Source organism: Bombus huntii, chromosome 5 (genome assembly GCF_024542735.1).
Source record: "Bombus huntii isolate Logan2020A chromosome 5, iyBomHunt1.1, whole genome shotgun sequence".
Taxonomy (NCBI): Eukaryota; Metazoa; Arthropoda; class Insecta; order Hymenoptera; family Apidae; genus Bombus; species Bombus huntii.
In genome coordinates, this window is record NC_066242.1 from 9876721 (window position 1) to 9895521 (window position 18801).

At 33.8% G+C, this 18801-nt stretch overlaps 1 protein-coding gene across 7 annotated transcripts in view; it reads left to right on the forward strand.

The window, feature by feature from the left end:
* Positions 1 to 18801, forward strand: part of LOC126865980 (neurotrimin-like) — a 301471-nt gene that overhangs the window by 216733 nt on the left and 65937 nt on the right. For all 7 annotated transcript variants that reach the window (XM_050618977.1, XM_050618975.1, XM_050618974.1 and 4 more), the window contains one exon: positions 17215 to 17307. In XM_050618977.1, coding sequence (XP_050474934.1) covers positions 17215 to 17307 — 93 coding nt within the window. The remainder of the gene's footprint in view (positions 1 to 17214; positions 17308 to 18801) is intronic.

The following is an 18801-nucleotide window of genomic DNA, read 5'->3' on the forward strand; positions in this document are numbered from 1 at the left end:
GATACACCCTTTAATGTCTCTAAACTAATTAGAGTACTGATCAGAGTACTGGAGTTTTTTTCTGTCAAAGAATTTTAAAAAAATTTAAAGGAAAATTTTTACCTCAACCATCGTTAACTTAAAATTCTATCGACCGTTACACGTCTTTTAATACATTGTTTGTTCCAACGATGAATCATTTGTACCCTAACAGTAGTATTGAGCGCTCGTCTTTCTTCATGAAAATTAAAGAAATCATAAAATTTCTTTAGCTCGAACAATTAATTGACATAATACTAAAATACAGAACTGTGTTTATATAAATTACAAAATTCAGAAGCTCATATTAGCCAACTACTTTCTATCCAATTTACCAATTACTACACCCACAAACTTTCCAATAGATCCCCAAAAATTATCTGCTCGTTGCTCACAAAATCTCCATACGCTTTTTATCTTTTTCAAACACCTTTACGACATAACTTTACGATGGTGGAAACCGAAAAAAAGGGGGAAGAGAACCGGGGAAAGGTGGAAAAATCTCGCGACTTTTAATCTTTCCAACCGCGGTATACGCGATTCCATTAAATGTTGCCGCGATCGATGTTCCAGACGGTGCACATACCGGGGCCCGTTTCTCTATCAGTAATTAAAAGGGTGAGAACAGGATAGAATGGAAAATACGACGAAGAGCCGCGAGCCTGGTGGTGAAATATGAAAGCTGCTTGAGCCGAGGCTTTTTCCACCCGCTTATCTGGAGCTTTACGCGCGTTATTCGATTTTCGCTTGTGTGCATTGTTCCCGGCGTAGCAGCGGAAACAAAGCGTTATCTTTAAGCCGAAACAATGTTCCTCTCTCAATCCGCGCATGAAACAACTGGCTGCAGCCATCTGCTCGAATCGCTATCATCGATCACGTGTGTGATGTATGCCCCGATATCGACATCGAATCCCTTTTTAACACAGACGAATGACTGCCGCTCGATGGAACCGTGGAATTTTTTTTCGAAAGCGAGATCTCGCTACCCGCGACTGTGGTGTTTGCTTGGTCAGCGAACACGGAACCAAGCGTTCGATTTACATCGGCTCTTCTATTGATTCGACACCGCACCGTGACTTTTGCTCCGTTCGAGCCGCTTCTCCTCGCCAATGAGATCCATGAACTTCAGAAAGTTATCGGATCTACGTACATATCGACTGTTTTTCAACTCTTCTGCCAGACCTAGAATCAGTAGGTTAGGTGGTTTCGTGCGCGCAAATTCCGTTTGGAAACCATTGCTCTTTTGTGACTTTCGTGTTAATTTTTTAGAAACGCCAGAAATATAAATCCCTTCGAGCTGTTGAGTCTGAACAATTTTAGGAGATTGATGAGAGTGGGCATTGAATGTTTGTAATTTTGGAGGAAAGAGGGCTATTAAGTTGGTTGAACGGTAAGAATTTAAGTGGTCTTTTTAAGGAGTTCCAGTATCTGGTATATGAAACTGGTCGTGGAGATATTTATGAATTTAAATTGTTTATATTTTCTACGAGAAGTTCTTTTTCCCACTTGCAAGCAGACATACTATCAGGAATTATTTCATAGTTTGTTTCTCGAGAATTAAATATTGATCATATACATATAGAATGAAGTGAAGAAGCGAATAAGAAATGAAGTTAATTAGCTTAGCTTCTAAAAGTCTATCCATAATAAAAATTACGTTGCCAACTCGTTGAATGTGTTAACGAGTCATTCACAGCTCGCTGCTCGTATCACTAGAAAATCATTTGAGAGTATCGTTGCTAAGAAACAAAAGAAAGCTTCCGAAATGCGATTTAACCTGGCAAGTTCCAGCAACTCATTCCCCATTACATGTATACCAGTTCGTTCGCAACAAGCCCTTTAGTAAGAGCACACGGCGGAAACACAAGTAGCAGCAGCAACAGCAGCAGCTTTTCTCCGTCTGGTGCACGTGTACAAAACCTCGATACAAGGGTGCTAAACTCACCACAAGGGGTGTCTTCGTTCTAAAGTTGGAAACTTATCCCCAACTACCAGCTGCGAGTGGCACACTTGGCCTGGAGTAAGAGAGAGAGAAACTTCGTTGCTTTGATCCATATTTTATTTAGTTCGGGGGCAAAAAAAGGGCAGGAAGACCAAAGAAGGGAATGGTAACCGCTGGTCGGTAGACGATAGAGTGTTAGTGGCACCGGCAATGGCCGACAGAGGGGCAGCTTAGGGCGAAGTATAACCGTTCTCACACTTTTACGACGCTCCTGGTTAATTTGCTGTGCAATTGCCACGTCCTCGTACCGCTCTGATCTCACGGTATCCAATTTTTGCGTTCACGCCTCGAGATTCACCCCTTTTATTCCTCGTATCTTTCATGCGTCCCTGATGTCTCGTAGAAAAAGTGTAAACGGGATGGCGAGGTATTAAAATCGGTCAGTAATGAAAGTTTAGGGGTTTCAAAGACTGAGATAAATAATTCGAGACTTTTTTAAGACGGGGTGAGGAGCCTTAAAGAATGAGTAACAAATGTCTTGAGAATGATTCGAATCTTATTAACATTTTTAGCAAATTATTGTCTGGGGTTTGAAACTTGTGTAAATACAAGTATATGGAATATATCTATTTTTAAGCAGATTATGTTTGCTCGATCATATTAAATAGATTATATTTTATACATAATAGATATAATTGATGATTACATATAATTATGTCAAGTAGAGTATCATAAAATGTAGGAGAAAATCGTGTATATTTAAAGTTGTAACAAAAGTTTCATGTATATGCAAGGTGTCTGTTTTAATGTTTTATACAAATATCCTGATCTTATGACCCATCTAGATGACAATGATAGAAATTGATTTAAAGAAGCATACGGTGTATATGTACATGCAGAATACGGGCAGCTTCTGATCTATTAAATTAGTTATTAACAATTAGTATCTTTACATAATGTAAGTTAAGTAAATGTCCTGCGATCTACGTCATTGTCTCTTTGCATATAGCGTTCGTTATTTTACGTCGGCTAAGAAGCACTCGTCGTGTATAAGGAGGGAAAGATTAACAGGGTTGAGCTTAAAATTAAATTTATGCTCCTGCGAGTTTCTGTAATATCCCCGGTGGCTCGTGTATCTCCGCATTTGCGCGACTTTGAGTTATCAAAATAAGTACAGGATAAGGAAAAGGTAACTGCTAATTCTCTTCTCTCCCTACTATTTTTAGCTGGATTTGAAGGAAATAAAGTGGAATTTTATAATTGGATATTTAACAAATCGTTACCTCGAGTATGGTAATGTATGTATACTTTGTTAATTGTAATTTGGAAATATTTAGTTAGCTATTCAATTATTTTAGTAATAAAATGTATTAAGCCGTGTGTCATTTTATTATGTAAAAGTTTAGATACGTGTAATACCTTATTTGTATCTTATTAGAAATTTCTATTTCCATTGCTTGTGTTATATACCTACTAAAAAACGTTTGTTCACAAATACTATTTCTGTATTCATCATTATAAAAATATTCTCATTTTTTTATAACGAGAACACTCAAACAAACATTTCAAAAAATGTTTTCTATTTCTGTAATTAAAAATTGTTTAATTGTAAAAAGAGAGATATAATTCTTTTCCATCGCGTTCTACCTACAGGGCACTAAAACAATTTTAACAAACATAAAACATTAATTTTTTTTTTTTGTTCAACAAGCTAATTGCAATGGAAGTAGAACATTTATCTTTCCAGCCCAGTTCACTCAACAGGGATGAGTTTTTGGTTCATAACCTTTTTTTATTTAACTTTTATTAAATTGTCGAAAAATTGTGCATGATATTTGAGTGGGCACATCGTATTTATATATATCGAATACCATTCTTTATACAGGTACTATTTAATTTGAAAATTCCGTTTCAATCCTTCCACATATATGTGTATTACATATAATGATCGTTCTATTAACATGCTTAAAAAACATGGAGTTTTAACTGAAAGTACTAAGTGAAAATAACTTCAAATATAATCTTCATCGAATTGAGAGATAAAATTCCGGGGGAATTAGATGGGACGACGAACAGAATTTGCGAAAGTCCCCAGTAGCTCTAACCTTCCATACATTATCATGAAAATAGACGTCTTTATTATCGAAAACCGTCAAGTCACCCAACGGTAAGTCCAAGGATAGAAAAAAGATGAAAGAGATATCGGGGAATCGATTTTTTATCTATCGGTGGAAAGGATGAAATGCCATGGAACGTTGTGCGATCGTTTAAACCCGCTTTTCCAACAAACACGAACATGAAAGCATAATTTTCCTTTCCTTCTCTTTCACCGAGCTGCGCTGCGTTTATTTAGAGAACTCTTTTGTTATTTCTATCGATCGCCATGTTTGCGAGAAATTCCAGCGTTATTTGCGCAGCAATAATTCTTGTAAAATTTCCAGTCACAAGTACCATGGCGAATCTGGCGAGTAGCTGTGTAACGAAAGGCGAAGTCCATGTTAATTGGATTTAACAGTTATAGTTAGATGCAATCTTGCTCGTAATTTATTAGTAAAATTGTATCAGAAAGCTACGCGAGTTCACGTGATAATTTTAACAATAGGGAAGTGCCTCTATATTTTGTGATTATCCCACATATCGACTTTTAAAAACGAATATAATAGAGCAAAATATATTCTATATTCTATACGACGAATACGTTGCTTTTTCAAATATTTAGAAATAGTTCAAAATTATACTTTCATAAATGTAACAAAGATTTATTTTCGTAGTAGCGCTAGTGGCAATATTGAAATTTAAAATAACAGGGATATTTCCATTGAAAACGTGCAAACTCATGAATTAATCAGTCTTACAGGAAGTAGGACAATTCTTGAAAACCTTTCCTTCAACGTCGATCGAGATATTTTGCGAATGTCATTTCGAGGCATTTGAATTCAATTTTCCAATATTTTCCAATATTTACCGTGAAATAATATTACGGCTTTATGTTTCCATATTTATAGTATTGACCAATGGGTAATGTTATCTATATCGCACATAGCATTGAAGATAATTTTCTCAAGCTGGTATCGGTTTTCGATAAATTCGAGAGATTTGCTTCGAATACGGATGATGATGAGATATTGAGCGTCTTTGAAAGTAACGGTTTGATAATGCATTCAAGAAATACCTCTTTTGTCGAGGAATCGGAAAATTTATAGATTTGTACAGATATTCGATGCAAATATTTGACTGTCAGCTTACGCTACCTACGTAAATTTCATCATTCCATAAAATATTTTAAATTCAACTTAGGATAATAATGAAACTACTCGATTATCTATACTGCATCTAAACTTTAGTATTTGTTCAAACTAGATATTTAAATCAAATCTTAATATTTAAACTGTTATAATGAAACGATTAATATCATTTTAATACTTTAATGCAAATATTGAAACGATTAATTAAAAAGAAACTGAAATATTATACAAAGATATTTTTATGAATTAAGTTTGAAGATATTTAGTATGTTCCCAAAGCCTCATTAATTTCACCGTAATTCCACTGTCAATAGCTTGACCTCGTATATAATTTTTCCTCTCTCTGTGCTGAACATGGACAGATGACAATATGTTGCGCATGAAAAACGACTCGTAAAAATTGCAGCCCGATCGATTCCTTCTGGTTAATAAATGTGAGGAGAAGTAGTTCACGTGCCAAATTTTGAACTGTCTTTACAGTAAGGTGCTTTCAGAAAATATTAAAATAGTATATTTTCCGGTGCTTCTCCAGACTTTCCTTCAATATCTCTATTTTAATACAATTTATTAAATTTCCACAGAAAGATTCAAATATTTTAATAAAATATGATCGTTAACTCAATCGCTTCTTCCACTTTTAATTTCATAGAGAAAAGAAAATTAAATTTAATCACGGTACAATTCTCCTTATTAGAAAGAATATTTTATTTTCCCGTGATACTTCCGTCGTTCTTTCTCTTAATTGAACCTTGTTAATGATCAAATTATTTCCGCTGCCTTTTATTCCACCACGAAACAAAGCTAAATTAACAATTAACGTCGACAGTACAATGATACACTGATATTTCATTTATTTTTTTCAACAATGGGCTAAAGTAAGGTTATTTAAGGCCAGAGTCACGCGAGCAACGTCCGTCTGGTATGACCCCAGTCTAAGTCACATGGAAGATACTTAAGTCAATTTAACAATGATTAAATTTGTCTTGTAAATTATTTTTTTTATCTTTTTAATTATTTTATTACTTTTTATAAGATACCTTCTTGCTGACTCAAATAATCTTACCATAATATTGTTCGAATTATTTTCTTGTCTTTGATATTTTCTCTTGATGGACTTTAGACTGCACGATATTTTCTCATTCTCCCGTTACCATATTAGAAACCAATGACGTCTTACGATTTAATCGAATTTGATTATTCTGCGTAAAGTTGAAGATTAAATTTTAAGATGTTGAAGCTCAGACGTTTCAAACAACCTTACCTTGCTGTATTTGCTTTGTTCGCTGGTTACCCTTGATATTGTAATGACTAGGCATTACAAGGGAATGGTCGCCGCCATAATACGGGGACGTTGGTGTTACTACGAGGATTTCCATAAATTTCGTACTTCATCCTTTTCCTTTTTAATTCCCCCTGAATTTTTATCCAGGATGTCACGGTAGCGATGCCTGAATTAGTTAAAGAGCCTATCGGAAAAGTGGCGACAGACCGGAACGAAGGAACTCGGGTAAAATACTCCTCTGGGTATATAAAGCTGTATTAGTAGCTTCCACATACAAGTTCGCGGCGCCGCTGCTCCGGGATTTTTGATCCTCCGGGAATTTACATGTAGTCGCGAACCATTCGCCGAGACAAAGTGAATAAACAATGCAGCGAAATTATCTTCAGCAGTTCGCGATTCTGATTACGTTGATTAATATTGGGGAACGCGGACCAATTATGGAAACTGCACCAACTATCCCACTGTTTTCTCTTCTGGTTTCAAACGGGAGTGCAAGATTCCATTTCAACTAGTTTCTAATTGTCGAATTAACATTCTTTTCTAATTAACTGATTCCTTAATTATTATTTAGCCTTCAATGGGTGCAGGTTTTAAGAAGATTTGTCGTAGTTTTATCACCGATTTACGATTTACTTTTGTTCCACAATTGTTAAATTAACATTGTTACGTCGCTAATAACTCAAATAAACAATTAAATAGAAAAGAACATTGTGTTTTAATTGTATATCTTCTTAATTACTATCTAATTTTTGTTAAGTGCAAGCTTTGAAAAGATTGATAGAGTGGAGAAGAAACGGCCAATTGAAAGCCCAATATGCTTTGTTGAATATGAATTAATATGTTCAAAAAAAAGTGAAATAAAATTTCGATCGTGACACAAACATTTTTTAATAGAATATTTCACCTCTTTCCATTTCCATCCATTTTTCTCTCTCTTTTTTTACTGTTGTCACACACAAACGAAGATATTGTATCAAAGGTATGGTGAAATTCGTAGGAGAAAAATGTAATAGCAGTTTAACGGGATACGTCAATTTTTCAATTGCATCATCGTTCTTCGACGCGTCGTTCTGTTTTCCCCCATTTCTTTTTTTGTTTGAAATACCTTTTTTCATCGTTTCATACCGTTGATAGATAGATCTAGCTAGGTTCGCCTCTCGATACGAATTCGCCAGTAAAGACAAATCGATTTTGGTCCCGCGTGACTCATGGTTTTACAATAAATATACGCCACGATGGTTGTCGACAGCTGCTCTTATGTCATTATATTCCTTTTTTGATAAAGTCGCTCCGAACGACTTGCTGTTTTCATCTACTGCATAAAATCTAGGATGAAAAATATATTTTCATCTTTTCTTTCATGACATAGACAAAGGATACGGTGGACAGGATAAATGAGAAATTTCATAGAACCAATACCATAAATTTACGTGGATATATATGAGTACAGAAATTTTAAATAAAGAGAAAAAATGTGAAAATATCAAAGAATTTATAATTACCATTGCTGTGTATTTTAATATTATAATAGGCTTCACTCGCCTGTTTTAAGGATCTATTGATAAGTTTCTTTGAAGCACACAACATATAATTTACTAAAAAGCTAATGAAATTAGTTATATCTTTTATTGTTGTGTTGTGTTCACCTGAGCTCCATTATAATTTAGAAGACAATTGTAATTTCAAAGTACATATTCAATAAATAGGGAACAAAAGCTGCTGGAAAGTAGATTTTAATCTCAGACACTTTGTTTATTTTCAAATATATTTGATGATAATCAATGAAAGAAAAATGTAAAAATAATTCCTTCAGTAAAAAATTATAGAAAATTCTACACATTTAAAATTGGAGTTTTTATTGTCAGTAAAGAATTAATGCGTTTTTATGCAACAAGGTCTTGCTTCCTGTGGCAACAGTAACATATTATATTATTGTTAATCAGTAATGATTAACGATTAATCATTGAATGCAATTTAGTTTAGCTTATGTGTAATATTACTAGTTAATATGCATACTGTTACGAATGTGCAAGAATTGGGAAACAAAAACAAATTAATTACAAACTAATTTATGAATCTAATAATTATGAGTAAATAGAATTAATACTGAATTAATATGATTTTGTAATATTATCTCAATTTTATGAAAACAAAATGTTTAGTCTTATTAGATATTTCTACACTCATTTCTACGCTTGAAAGTTCAATTTTATGCATAGAAGTAGCAGAAAGTCGAAGTAGAAGCAGACTTTTTAAACTTTAAAGTGCTTTTTATTTTATCCAGTTTACTAAATTTCGCTAATACCGCTTTGTTCGCAAGAAGTTGAAATGCCAGAGACTCGAGATTCTGTAAAAGTATGTCAAACTTGTTAAGATCAAGAGTTATGGAGTTCAAAATTCGTATGTTCAAGAAAATGTTTCTTTCCTAAGTGTTAAGTTCTCTATTTAGTATGTTCTTTGAGGGTCTATATTTGTATATAATAATATGAGGATATTGTCACTATTTCTTCCAGGTTTCCTATACTTTCTATGTATTTCCATAAGCTTATTTAAACTTGTATGCAAGTGCGTAACGTTAGCAAATTGAAAGCTTAGTTTTTTTAGTTGTTCCTTAATACCTAATTTACATTATCAATTTATTAATATAGAAAAAGAAATTCCATAATAGATACATCAAATTTAATGCAATCTTTTGTTACAAAATAATTTTCTAATAAAAATTTTATCTGTCAAAAAAATGAATGAATATCGAAATAGCTGTATTTATTAGATATCTTGCAAAATGTATGTACCTTGTAATTTATAACTGTGAAACTGTTTATGAAAAGTACCTTGAATTATAAATGGAATAAAACAAATCATTCTCCATTATACAATTTTCAATGAATTTATCAATGAATTTCATTATGACTGTTTTACAATTCGACTGACAAACATTCTTTATAGCCAAACAATCCATCTGCTTTATAACAATGTTCAATTTCAAACTTTCTGAAATTAATAAATTTCTGACGGGATTTATTCAGATTTATTTTAGCTTTTAAAAATGCTTTTGGATGAAAATATTTTACTATAAAAGCATTGAAATATTATAACAAATTATTACAACATAAATTTGCTTAAATGAATTCACTTTTTGTTAAATTATTACATTTCTTAATTGCTACATCCTCACGATCATAATAACATTCACTCGATTACTTTTCAGCATTAAATTTACGTGGCTATCACTAATCGAATATATACACGAATTACTAATTAGTAATTAGTACAAACCGTAGCTATTACCTTTTCTCAAATATTTTTCTGAATGATCATCTTTTCAATTGCCTTGTTTCTAATTTGGATATATACGTCTTGTCTTCGGAAATGCCGTTGTTCGTTCTTGATTCACCGCGTTTGTTACGCACATTAATCGAACAACAGTTAGTCGAGTGTCACTTGTTTCCCTTGCCTAGGTAGACTAGTCCCGCAAAGTTTACTTTGAGTAGATCAGTTGTGTTCAAAGCGAAACCATGCCATAGAAAACCACGACAGGTGTGTAAATTCCGCCTGTTCACATTAGATTTTACATGCAGTTTATATCGCGTTTAAAATTTTAACTGAAATCTACTTCAAGCTTTTTGGCGATAGCAACACGAATATTACGTTATATAAATGCAGTATAATTGCAAATGCAGCTCGCGGACAATAACTTCCAATTTATTATCATTATGATGATAAGCATGCACCAATCAGCAACTCATTTTGATAACCCACGCGAATAAAATTCGATTTAACTGCACAAGGTCAAACGACATTTGAATTAGATTTTTGAATTTAGTGGATTATTCCTACCTCAATGGTACTGATGGAATAAATAAGAAAAACCCCTTTCAGCGTATGCATGCAACGTAATAAACATTCAACGTGTCCAAATAATGTAAGGTCAAGCCCGTGCATGAAAGGAACAAAAACACTCTTAATTCTCAGAAATAACAAGAACCTCTCCTGCGGTATGTTGGAAAATCCGTCCGCATTTCGTTTGTCAAAATACCCGAGTGTCCCTGGTGCACGTCGTTTTCTTTGCATCAGCATCGAAATGAAGTACCACGGAGCGTACGAGTAAGAATGACACGTTGGTCCAGAATGACCGGTAACATTTTACTCTAAACACCGGGCAATAAGCCGTAAAGTAAATTTCACGGTACTGAATAGATTGGACGCTCCGCGTAAGCCAGCCAATCCCTGCACATGATGTACATATCCGGGACCGATGAAAAGCCAGAAGCTGTTTCCCGATTGCGTATAACATCAGTCACAGCCGAGATTGCTCCATTAATCGTTGCCTAGCCAGCCGTGATATTATCGTTTCATGATGAGACCACGTCCTAAATAAACGCCAACACGATAGAATAAGCCTGATCACACGTAGGTGGAAAGCTTCGTGTCTACTTGGGCAACGTGAAAACGGGCCAGAAATGAGAAGATGACGATGACGATGAGAAAGGAAGGCAATAAGTTACGTAGAAGAAAATCTTCTAAAATTGAATATTTACAGTTTGAAGCTACGTTAAGCTGTGCTATGCCAAGTTTAAAGATATTTCCTCCAGTATATATATACACAGAAACGTCTCCACTAAAAGCTAAGTTAATAGCATAACTAAACTAATAGCAGTGTTGTGCTAGCTGCGAAAGCGGTTTCGTACACGGGGTAAGTGACTTTTAATTTGTGGAACGTATCGTTTTTCATACAGTAAACTTTGCAAACTAAAGGTTAAAATATCTACTAAACTAATGGTACCTTTCGATATAAGGAGGTCAGTAATTTTTTATAGGGAATATTGAGCTGCATCGATCATTGTATTAAAAAATATATGATTCTATCTAAAAAAGTGAAGTTGATCTTCACATGACGTTTACGCGTCCACCGACTGAAAAACCAATAACATTAACACATGCACCTTTTGAAACCACCCAACTTTTATCTGAAACATTGTCCTATATATAATAACTAATAGTATCGAACATATTTCAACTTAAACTCTTAGCTGATCCACCCTGTATATGTATCAAAGCAAATATTTTTAAATTCAACGTAGCACGGCTTATCTCAGCTTTTCGATGGATCTTCAGCTTAGCTCTAAGAAATATATCTAGCAATCGTTTCACGTTACATATGACGTAAACGGTATCGGCAAATTCTAAAATTCGCATATTTTGTAACATTTCCATCCATAACAAAGTAAGAGGCGTAGCAATACAACACATAAATCAACACAAAGAATGACTCGTTCTTTAGTCAGCTAAGATATTATCGTTCCATGATAAGACCACGTCCTAAATAAACGCCTGATATGTGGGTGGAAAACTTGGCGCGCGCTTGGATCACGTGAAAACAGGATAGAAAAGAAGAAAGAAGAAGGGTAGAGGAAGAAATATAGTTCGTACTCGAATTCCAACAATGAAAGCTTTCTTAAGAGTATGGCTTCAGGAGAATACCAGCACGACTCGCTGTGACCAATAGAATTCAGTTACCCAAGTTCGGGCGTAGCTGCGAAATTTGAAAGCGGTGCGCACAAAGGAGCCTTGAAAAATACGGCCACCGGCGTGCTTACACCGTGGTGAACGCGAACATCATTGTTTCGTTCTCCGTTCTTCTCATCGCGCCGTTTCTCGAATTTCTCGAATTTCAATGGAACCTTTGACGAACAACCCTGCTCGCTTTCCAGGGGATTCTAACTGGCGCCGAGAGAATACCGATCTGCGAATTCGTTAACTTATCATCGGGAAACCGTCGTTCGTTGATTATTTACGAGAGAAAGAAAGAGAGGGATGGAAAGGGAGAAAGAGAGAAAAGGAGCGAGGGAGAGAAATGGGGGAGAGGAAACTTCGAATAACTTCCGATCTCTATGGTGCAAGTCCGTAAATTGAATTTTTGGTGTACCGTCCCCAGCAGCGAGGTAAAATCACTCGAAGGTTTCCTAGAATCGCGGATTATTCGCGACAGTAACTATTTCCTAAGAAGTATTTGGTCTGAAGACGCTGGCAATTTAATGGTATTATGAATAGTTATAGTTTTGAGGTATGAAATGGAATTTGTTTAGCAAGGTTTAATTGTTTAAACTGTCAGTTCTAGTTTAATAATTACTTTAGTTTCTTGTTCGAGGGTTTCATTCTGGGATATGTATTGTAGTACGCTGGAGTACTGAATTCCACAGTTATTCTTGTTTTACCTATTTTTAAGAGATTTAGGGGCTTTTTATTATTTCTGCTTTCTGGTTACTACCTGGGATGAAAACAGTTATCCCATGGCAGATCTAAAATGATTATTCGAAGTTGGTTATGTTGACGAAATTATTTCTTTCGACCATTTGAACTCTATTTTTATTTCTCTTCGTGGCTCGGTTATCTACTTTAATGCATAATGTTAGTAGATTTAGGTATGGTATCACAGAGTTGGTATTAATTAGTATCGTCTTCTATTGTATCGTGACTTCTAACGTCATCTTTACATTTTAGCAACTAGAAGTTTTGTAAATAGTATTGATATAAACTGATGAAGTCAATATCGAGTCAATATATTCTGTTTGTCATCTAACGAACGAGAGTATTTATGGAAAGACTCGATACCTACGTTTTCTTTAAAGTCGTAAAGAGCACATTAGAATTTTACAAATTGTGTGATCTTTTGATAGCGACATATTGGGGAACGTTTTGCCGGCACAAACAATTGTTTTCAACTTCCATTGAAGAGCTCCTGGTCTATGTTTGCGAAACCCGTGTTCGTGGTTAATCCGAACAGAGCTCAATCCATAAAAACGTACCTGGTACGTCATGCATCCATTGTGTGGAATTTGCAAGCGAACTTTCGAAATTGTACATACGAGTATCGATATACACGAGTTTGACAAGTGAAATGTATTGACAACGTATCAACTTCCGCTCGGAAATGTAATAGCGAAGTACCGCCATTCGTAGAGACGAATTTGGGAAAATAGTTTTTTCTTTCTTTTTTACTTTCACGGTGTTCCGTTTAGTTTTTCACTATCTTTGCTTTGTCGTGTGTAACATAGTTGATTTAAATAATTAAATAATATTAAATGTACCACGAGACAAAATAAAATACATTTTAAAATATTTTCAATTTTGACATATGAAATTACTTTTATTAAAACTACATGTTTATTATGGAAATTAAATAGGAAATGAATTTTGGTAACATTATTGATCGTCAACGTATCAAATTTTGGAACTGCTTTTTTGCAGTAGATAAGAAACGTAATTGTATTCTTCCTCCGTAATTTTCATATAAGATAGAATTCTTTTTTGATGAAAATAAGCTATTCTAACTATATAATACTATACACAAATTTAACTCATAGCTTCACTTTAACATATGGAACTAAATATAACAAAAATTATGTTTCAAGTTTCATCTTAATAATTTCTTTAATGAACACTGTACACAATGAAAATTTATGAAAAGTATAAACTGTTATAGTAATTCAGGAAGTTGTTGAGTACGTAAAAATAATATACATTTTTTCGTCGTTAATACTTCAAGATAATGGATTCCTGAGACAAAGATGAGAGATAACGCAGGACAGTAAAGTTTGCTAATTGGCAACACCTGAATGCAAGTGATTATGGGGAAAGTTTTTCCATTGTGTACTTATAATCTTGTCCTTATTGATTTAAATACAGCTTCGTAAAATACGAATTGCTCTTTAAAGTCGGACTTTCTTCGGAGCAATATGAACTTTATCTTCTCGAATTTCGAGCGAAGAAAACTTCTTCGCTGCTTCAAAGTTTACATTACGCTCGTACCCTTTGTTTCCCGAGCTTTCATTTTTAGCTATTAGCAATTCGCGTTGCCGGTGAAATTATTGACGTACCGTGATATACTGAGTTTCGAGTGAAACATTTGTTTTTAAATAACTTACAATTCTATCGGCGAATGGAAAGATCGAACAGTTACTAAGAATGCATTTCCTCGAACTGTGAAATAAACTCCAAAGTGGGATAATAAGAAATCGATGATCGCTTTGATGTTTGCAATCTTTACAGGAACTCCGCTCAATTAAAAATCGATTCAGATAAAATTGTCAACTTGTTTGTTATTTACTTAAATTACTTGTCAATTATTTAAAATACATGAAACGAGCAAAAAGTGAACTTTTCTTTTTTTTTTGTTACGAAATCACTTATATCTGAAAGAGTACATCTTCTCACAGTTTGTCAGAGTTAAATGTTTTGTAAGCTTGTTCCATACGCAGCAGAAATAATAAAATAATTTTGCATTTGATTATAGTTGATTAGGTTTAGGGAGAAATTAATTGAATTAACAGATACTTGTATTAATAAAACCCTGTAGGAAATTGCCATAATTAAAGAGAAAAATGCTTGTTATTATATCCTGAAATTGTTTTAGTTCTGTAAGATGCAACGTTAAAGAATTTTTCGATTTGACGTTTCGTTGAATTTGAGAAAATTAACTTCAGCTGTTCGTGACAGCAAAGAATAAATAAAATCTTTGACCAAATGGAATTGGGAAAATGGAACTTTGTTATTTCGAATTTTACGCAAAACGACTCCATTTACAAGGAAAGAATATATACACATGCAGATATACTACATCAAACCTTCCCTAAAACAATGGAGTTTTTGTGTACAGAAATGTATACAGAAACAACACACAGTTTAGAAATTACTTAAGCGTGCAAGTTAGATGGTTCACTTTGTATATAATAAATTTATTTCCTACAAGTTCCTAATGAAATCTTTATCATGTTTCATAAACAACTATGTTAATTATGATTATTTATGGTTATTAATTATGATTTTTTTTTAATTTTACAATTATTACAAACTTTGGAATCTTTATAAAAAAATAAAAGATTTTATTTATTTAAATATTATAAAGGTATTAATGATGATATTTTATTCTAATAAATACACTAATCCTTAAACACTATCATAACTCAGAATAAACATCTGTTTTAAAATAGTCAAGCAATAAAAATGACTGGGATAGGATGTCTTATTATTATTCAATACAAAATGGTACATAGTACAATTATTGTTTCCCGCGATTACAAGTAATATTACGATGATAATGTGAAAGGAAAAATTCATACGGTTTAAAATTTCACCCTACGATAGCCTATAAGAGCCAAAGTATGTAGGTACACGTACCAATTACTATAGAGCGATTTATTAAGTCATTACAAAATGATCAAATATCTTGCCCTTATAAAGGAATATTATTTGAAGCATTACATAAACCCTACACTGCAAAAAGTATCACGCGAGGTGCTTAACGTGATACTTTGATAAACCTTTCGCGTGTGAAGTAATAAAGATATCAGAACGAAGATAACCGAGAAATGTATGTATATAGATGAGTCTGAGCAAGTTCAATTGCGTGTTGCAAGTACATCGTTATGTCTACTGAAAAAATGATACCGCAAGAAGTTAGTTGTTACTGTGCCATGCAATATTCCTATTTACCAGTTTTTCCTATTTTCGCGGAGAAAAGAGCTACAGTCTGTCTAAGTTACGAGAATTGCTGCATGCAGTTGTCCTCGCGGAATATCGTTAAACTTTCGACCGTAGGTTGTCACAATTTCCAACTTTAAATTATCATTTTAACGCCTCGAATATCCGGCGAAAGGAAGCGCAGCGAAACCACTTTTGGTTGGATTTTAATAACCATAGTTTTTGTGTAGGATAATTCACGAAAATAAAACATGAGATTATTATGATAAAGATAAATGCAACTAAAAGGGAAAATTTACAAAAAAAAGATCGTTTGTTAACATAGATGTCAATTATTAATCATAATCGGCGACTAACCGTAACTTTAATGTTTCACTTTGATTTTTCTTCACATCTGCACATGTTCAATCATCTACCATTACTTCTTTGTTCATATAATTCGCAGTTGAGACTGTTGCAAAGTTATAATATAAAAATAAATGCTGGAATCGTAGGTTTCGTTAAAGATATTTAGTAAAGTAGACTTGTTAATAATTTCCATTCTTTATAATTTTTCGAAAGATCCTATAATCACTATCTAAAATCATAGTTTACCAATTACAGTTCAATTAAAAGCGTAGTCATTACAATAATTCAGAATTGATATCTAATATATTCTATTAATAGTAAACAGCACAATCTTCATTAATATAATTAAATCTAATTATTGTAACACAGCTTACGCAACTTCACTCAGTACGTCAGCCTTTTGCTATAATTGTTCATCCACTTTCAAAACCACACTTAACATACCAACTAGTACTCGTTCATTAGCATTCCCCTGGCATAGACCTAATTTAACGTTCCTATAATAGTTTCGCTGACCAAGAGCAATTGCGTGTAAATAGCTTGATCAGTTGTTTTAACAAACCATAGACTCGACTGATTATTATTACTTATTTACTTCGTTGATAGTCTGAAATGATTATTATGACTATTGTAATTGTGATATTCGTAAATTTTTTATTCATGGTTCTGAGCTTTCATTGAAAATATTGGTCTGCTTCATTAGAGACTCTTCATCGAGATAAGGATTCATTTAAATCGTCAAAGGAATTTCGACTGAAAATCTTCGGTAGAGATAAGAAAAATGAGAGAAAGCTCCGACCCATCGGAAACATTCCTTTATCCTCAAGAGCACCTAATTTACCGTTATGATTAATCGTGATCCGATCTTTAACGTTCCTGTTCCATTGTGCCTTTTTCAGGACGGCAATCGAGGAATCTGGAAATATTGGGGCAAATATCGGGTCACCATCACGGCACGCAGTATGCATCGATATCGGACAATTACAAGAACAGTAAGTAATTACTAGAAAATTGTTTAATAATTCATAAAGATTTAGAAAAAAATGAGATGCGATAATTCGACTGGTATCGGATCTTTTATTTTTACAATTACTGGAAACATGCGAGTGTTTTTGATAATCTTAGTGTTTTTCTTTTGTCGAGACAGAAACGCAATAAGTAAAAAAAAAAGTAGTAGAAATTTTCATATAAGAGATCATTTCTTCAAACTGAAATCATTCACCTAACTCTAATATTTCGAATACATTAGAAATCGTGCAAAATCGCAGCGACAGTCTTCAAAAACTCAATATTCCTGTTTAAACAAGCAACAAACGTACATGATTTTAGGAGAATGAAAAACAGAGTTTTCGGGTATAGAATTGAAGCTGGCAGTGGTCATTCAGCGCCGACTATAATCCAGCTTGAAATCAGTAGCCGAGAGCCGCGAAATCTCGTGGGATTAGCGTGATAGAGATCGCGTTCTCTCTGTCCGTTTCTCTAATTTTCCATCTCTGTTTCTAGTCGGATGTTGAAAATCAGCCGTTGAGCTTGGTGAACGTTCGCGAGGACGGTAACATTATTGTTGTTGCTGTTGTTCTTTCTGTTAAAAGCCGAAATAAAGTAGGAAACTGCCGTGTTTTCGCATTGCGTTAACGACCGCGTTGCTACACGAGACTAGTCCCAGTGAAATGGACCGTTTCACATGGTATTTTTTTGCCTCGCGAATCTCGATTGTAAAATAACATTTCCCGTGTTAGTTCTTTCCTATCCACGACTTCGGTCTTCCCTCCGCTACCGAATTACCTATGTAGTTTGCAAGAGTTTTCGTTTCCCGTGTTTTGGGACGACTGTTTCTAATTGCTTTGCTAGACGCAATCCCGGTGAAAAGTACCGTTTGATGACCGAGGTTTCGAGGCTCTAGCCAGTGAAATTTAAACGAAGAAGATTAAAATGATTATTGGCAGACTAGTTGTTAGGATTTGGGACAAAATTGTCGCGTCAAATATGCTTTTTGTATATTCTTGCGAGACGGGGAAAGCAACTTGTAAGCATTTGGAATGTTTGAAAATCTTGCAAATACTCGAATGCTTTAATTTTACTTCCGCTATTGTTATTATGTAACATAGAAAAGTATAATTGCGATACTAATACTATTCTAAATGCGATAGTTTTAATAAATTGTTGTTTTCCGTAAAATAGAGTTCTGAATTTATTATCTTTAAGTGAAGTCATAAAAATGTATCGTAACAGTAAGCAACTTCATAATTATGAAATTAAAATGATGTTAGCTTTGGAATATGATATTCCTGCTCAATTCCGAAAGTTTCGATTTGCATTAATATGGTTTCCACTTCGCCAATATACAGGATTAATTTCTCGGAAACATTCATCTAATTTAAATATCCTACTTTTATATTTTTAAAAAGGTTCATCCCTTTTTTTGGATAACTTCTCAAATTATTCTGAAGAATTTGCGAAGTATTAAAATATAGTATTATATTATA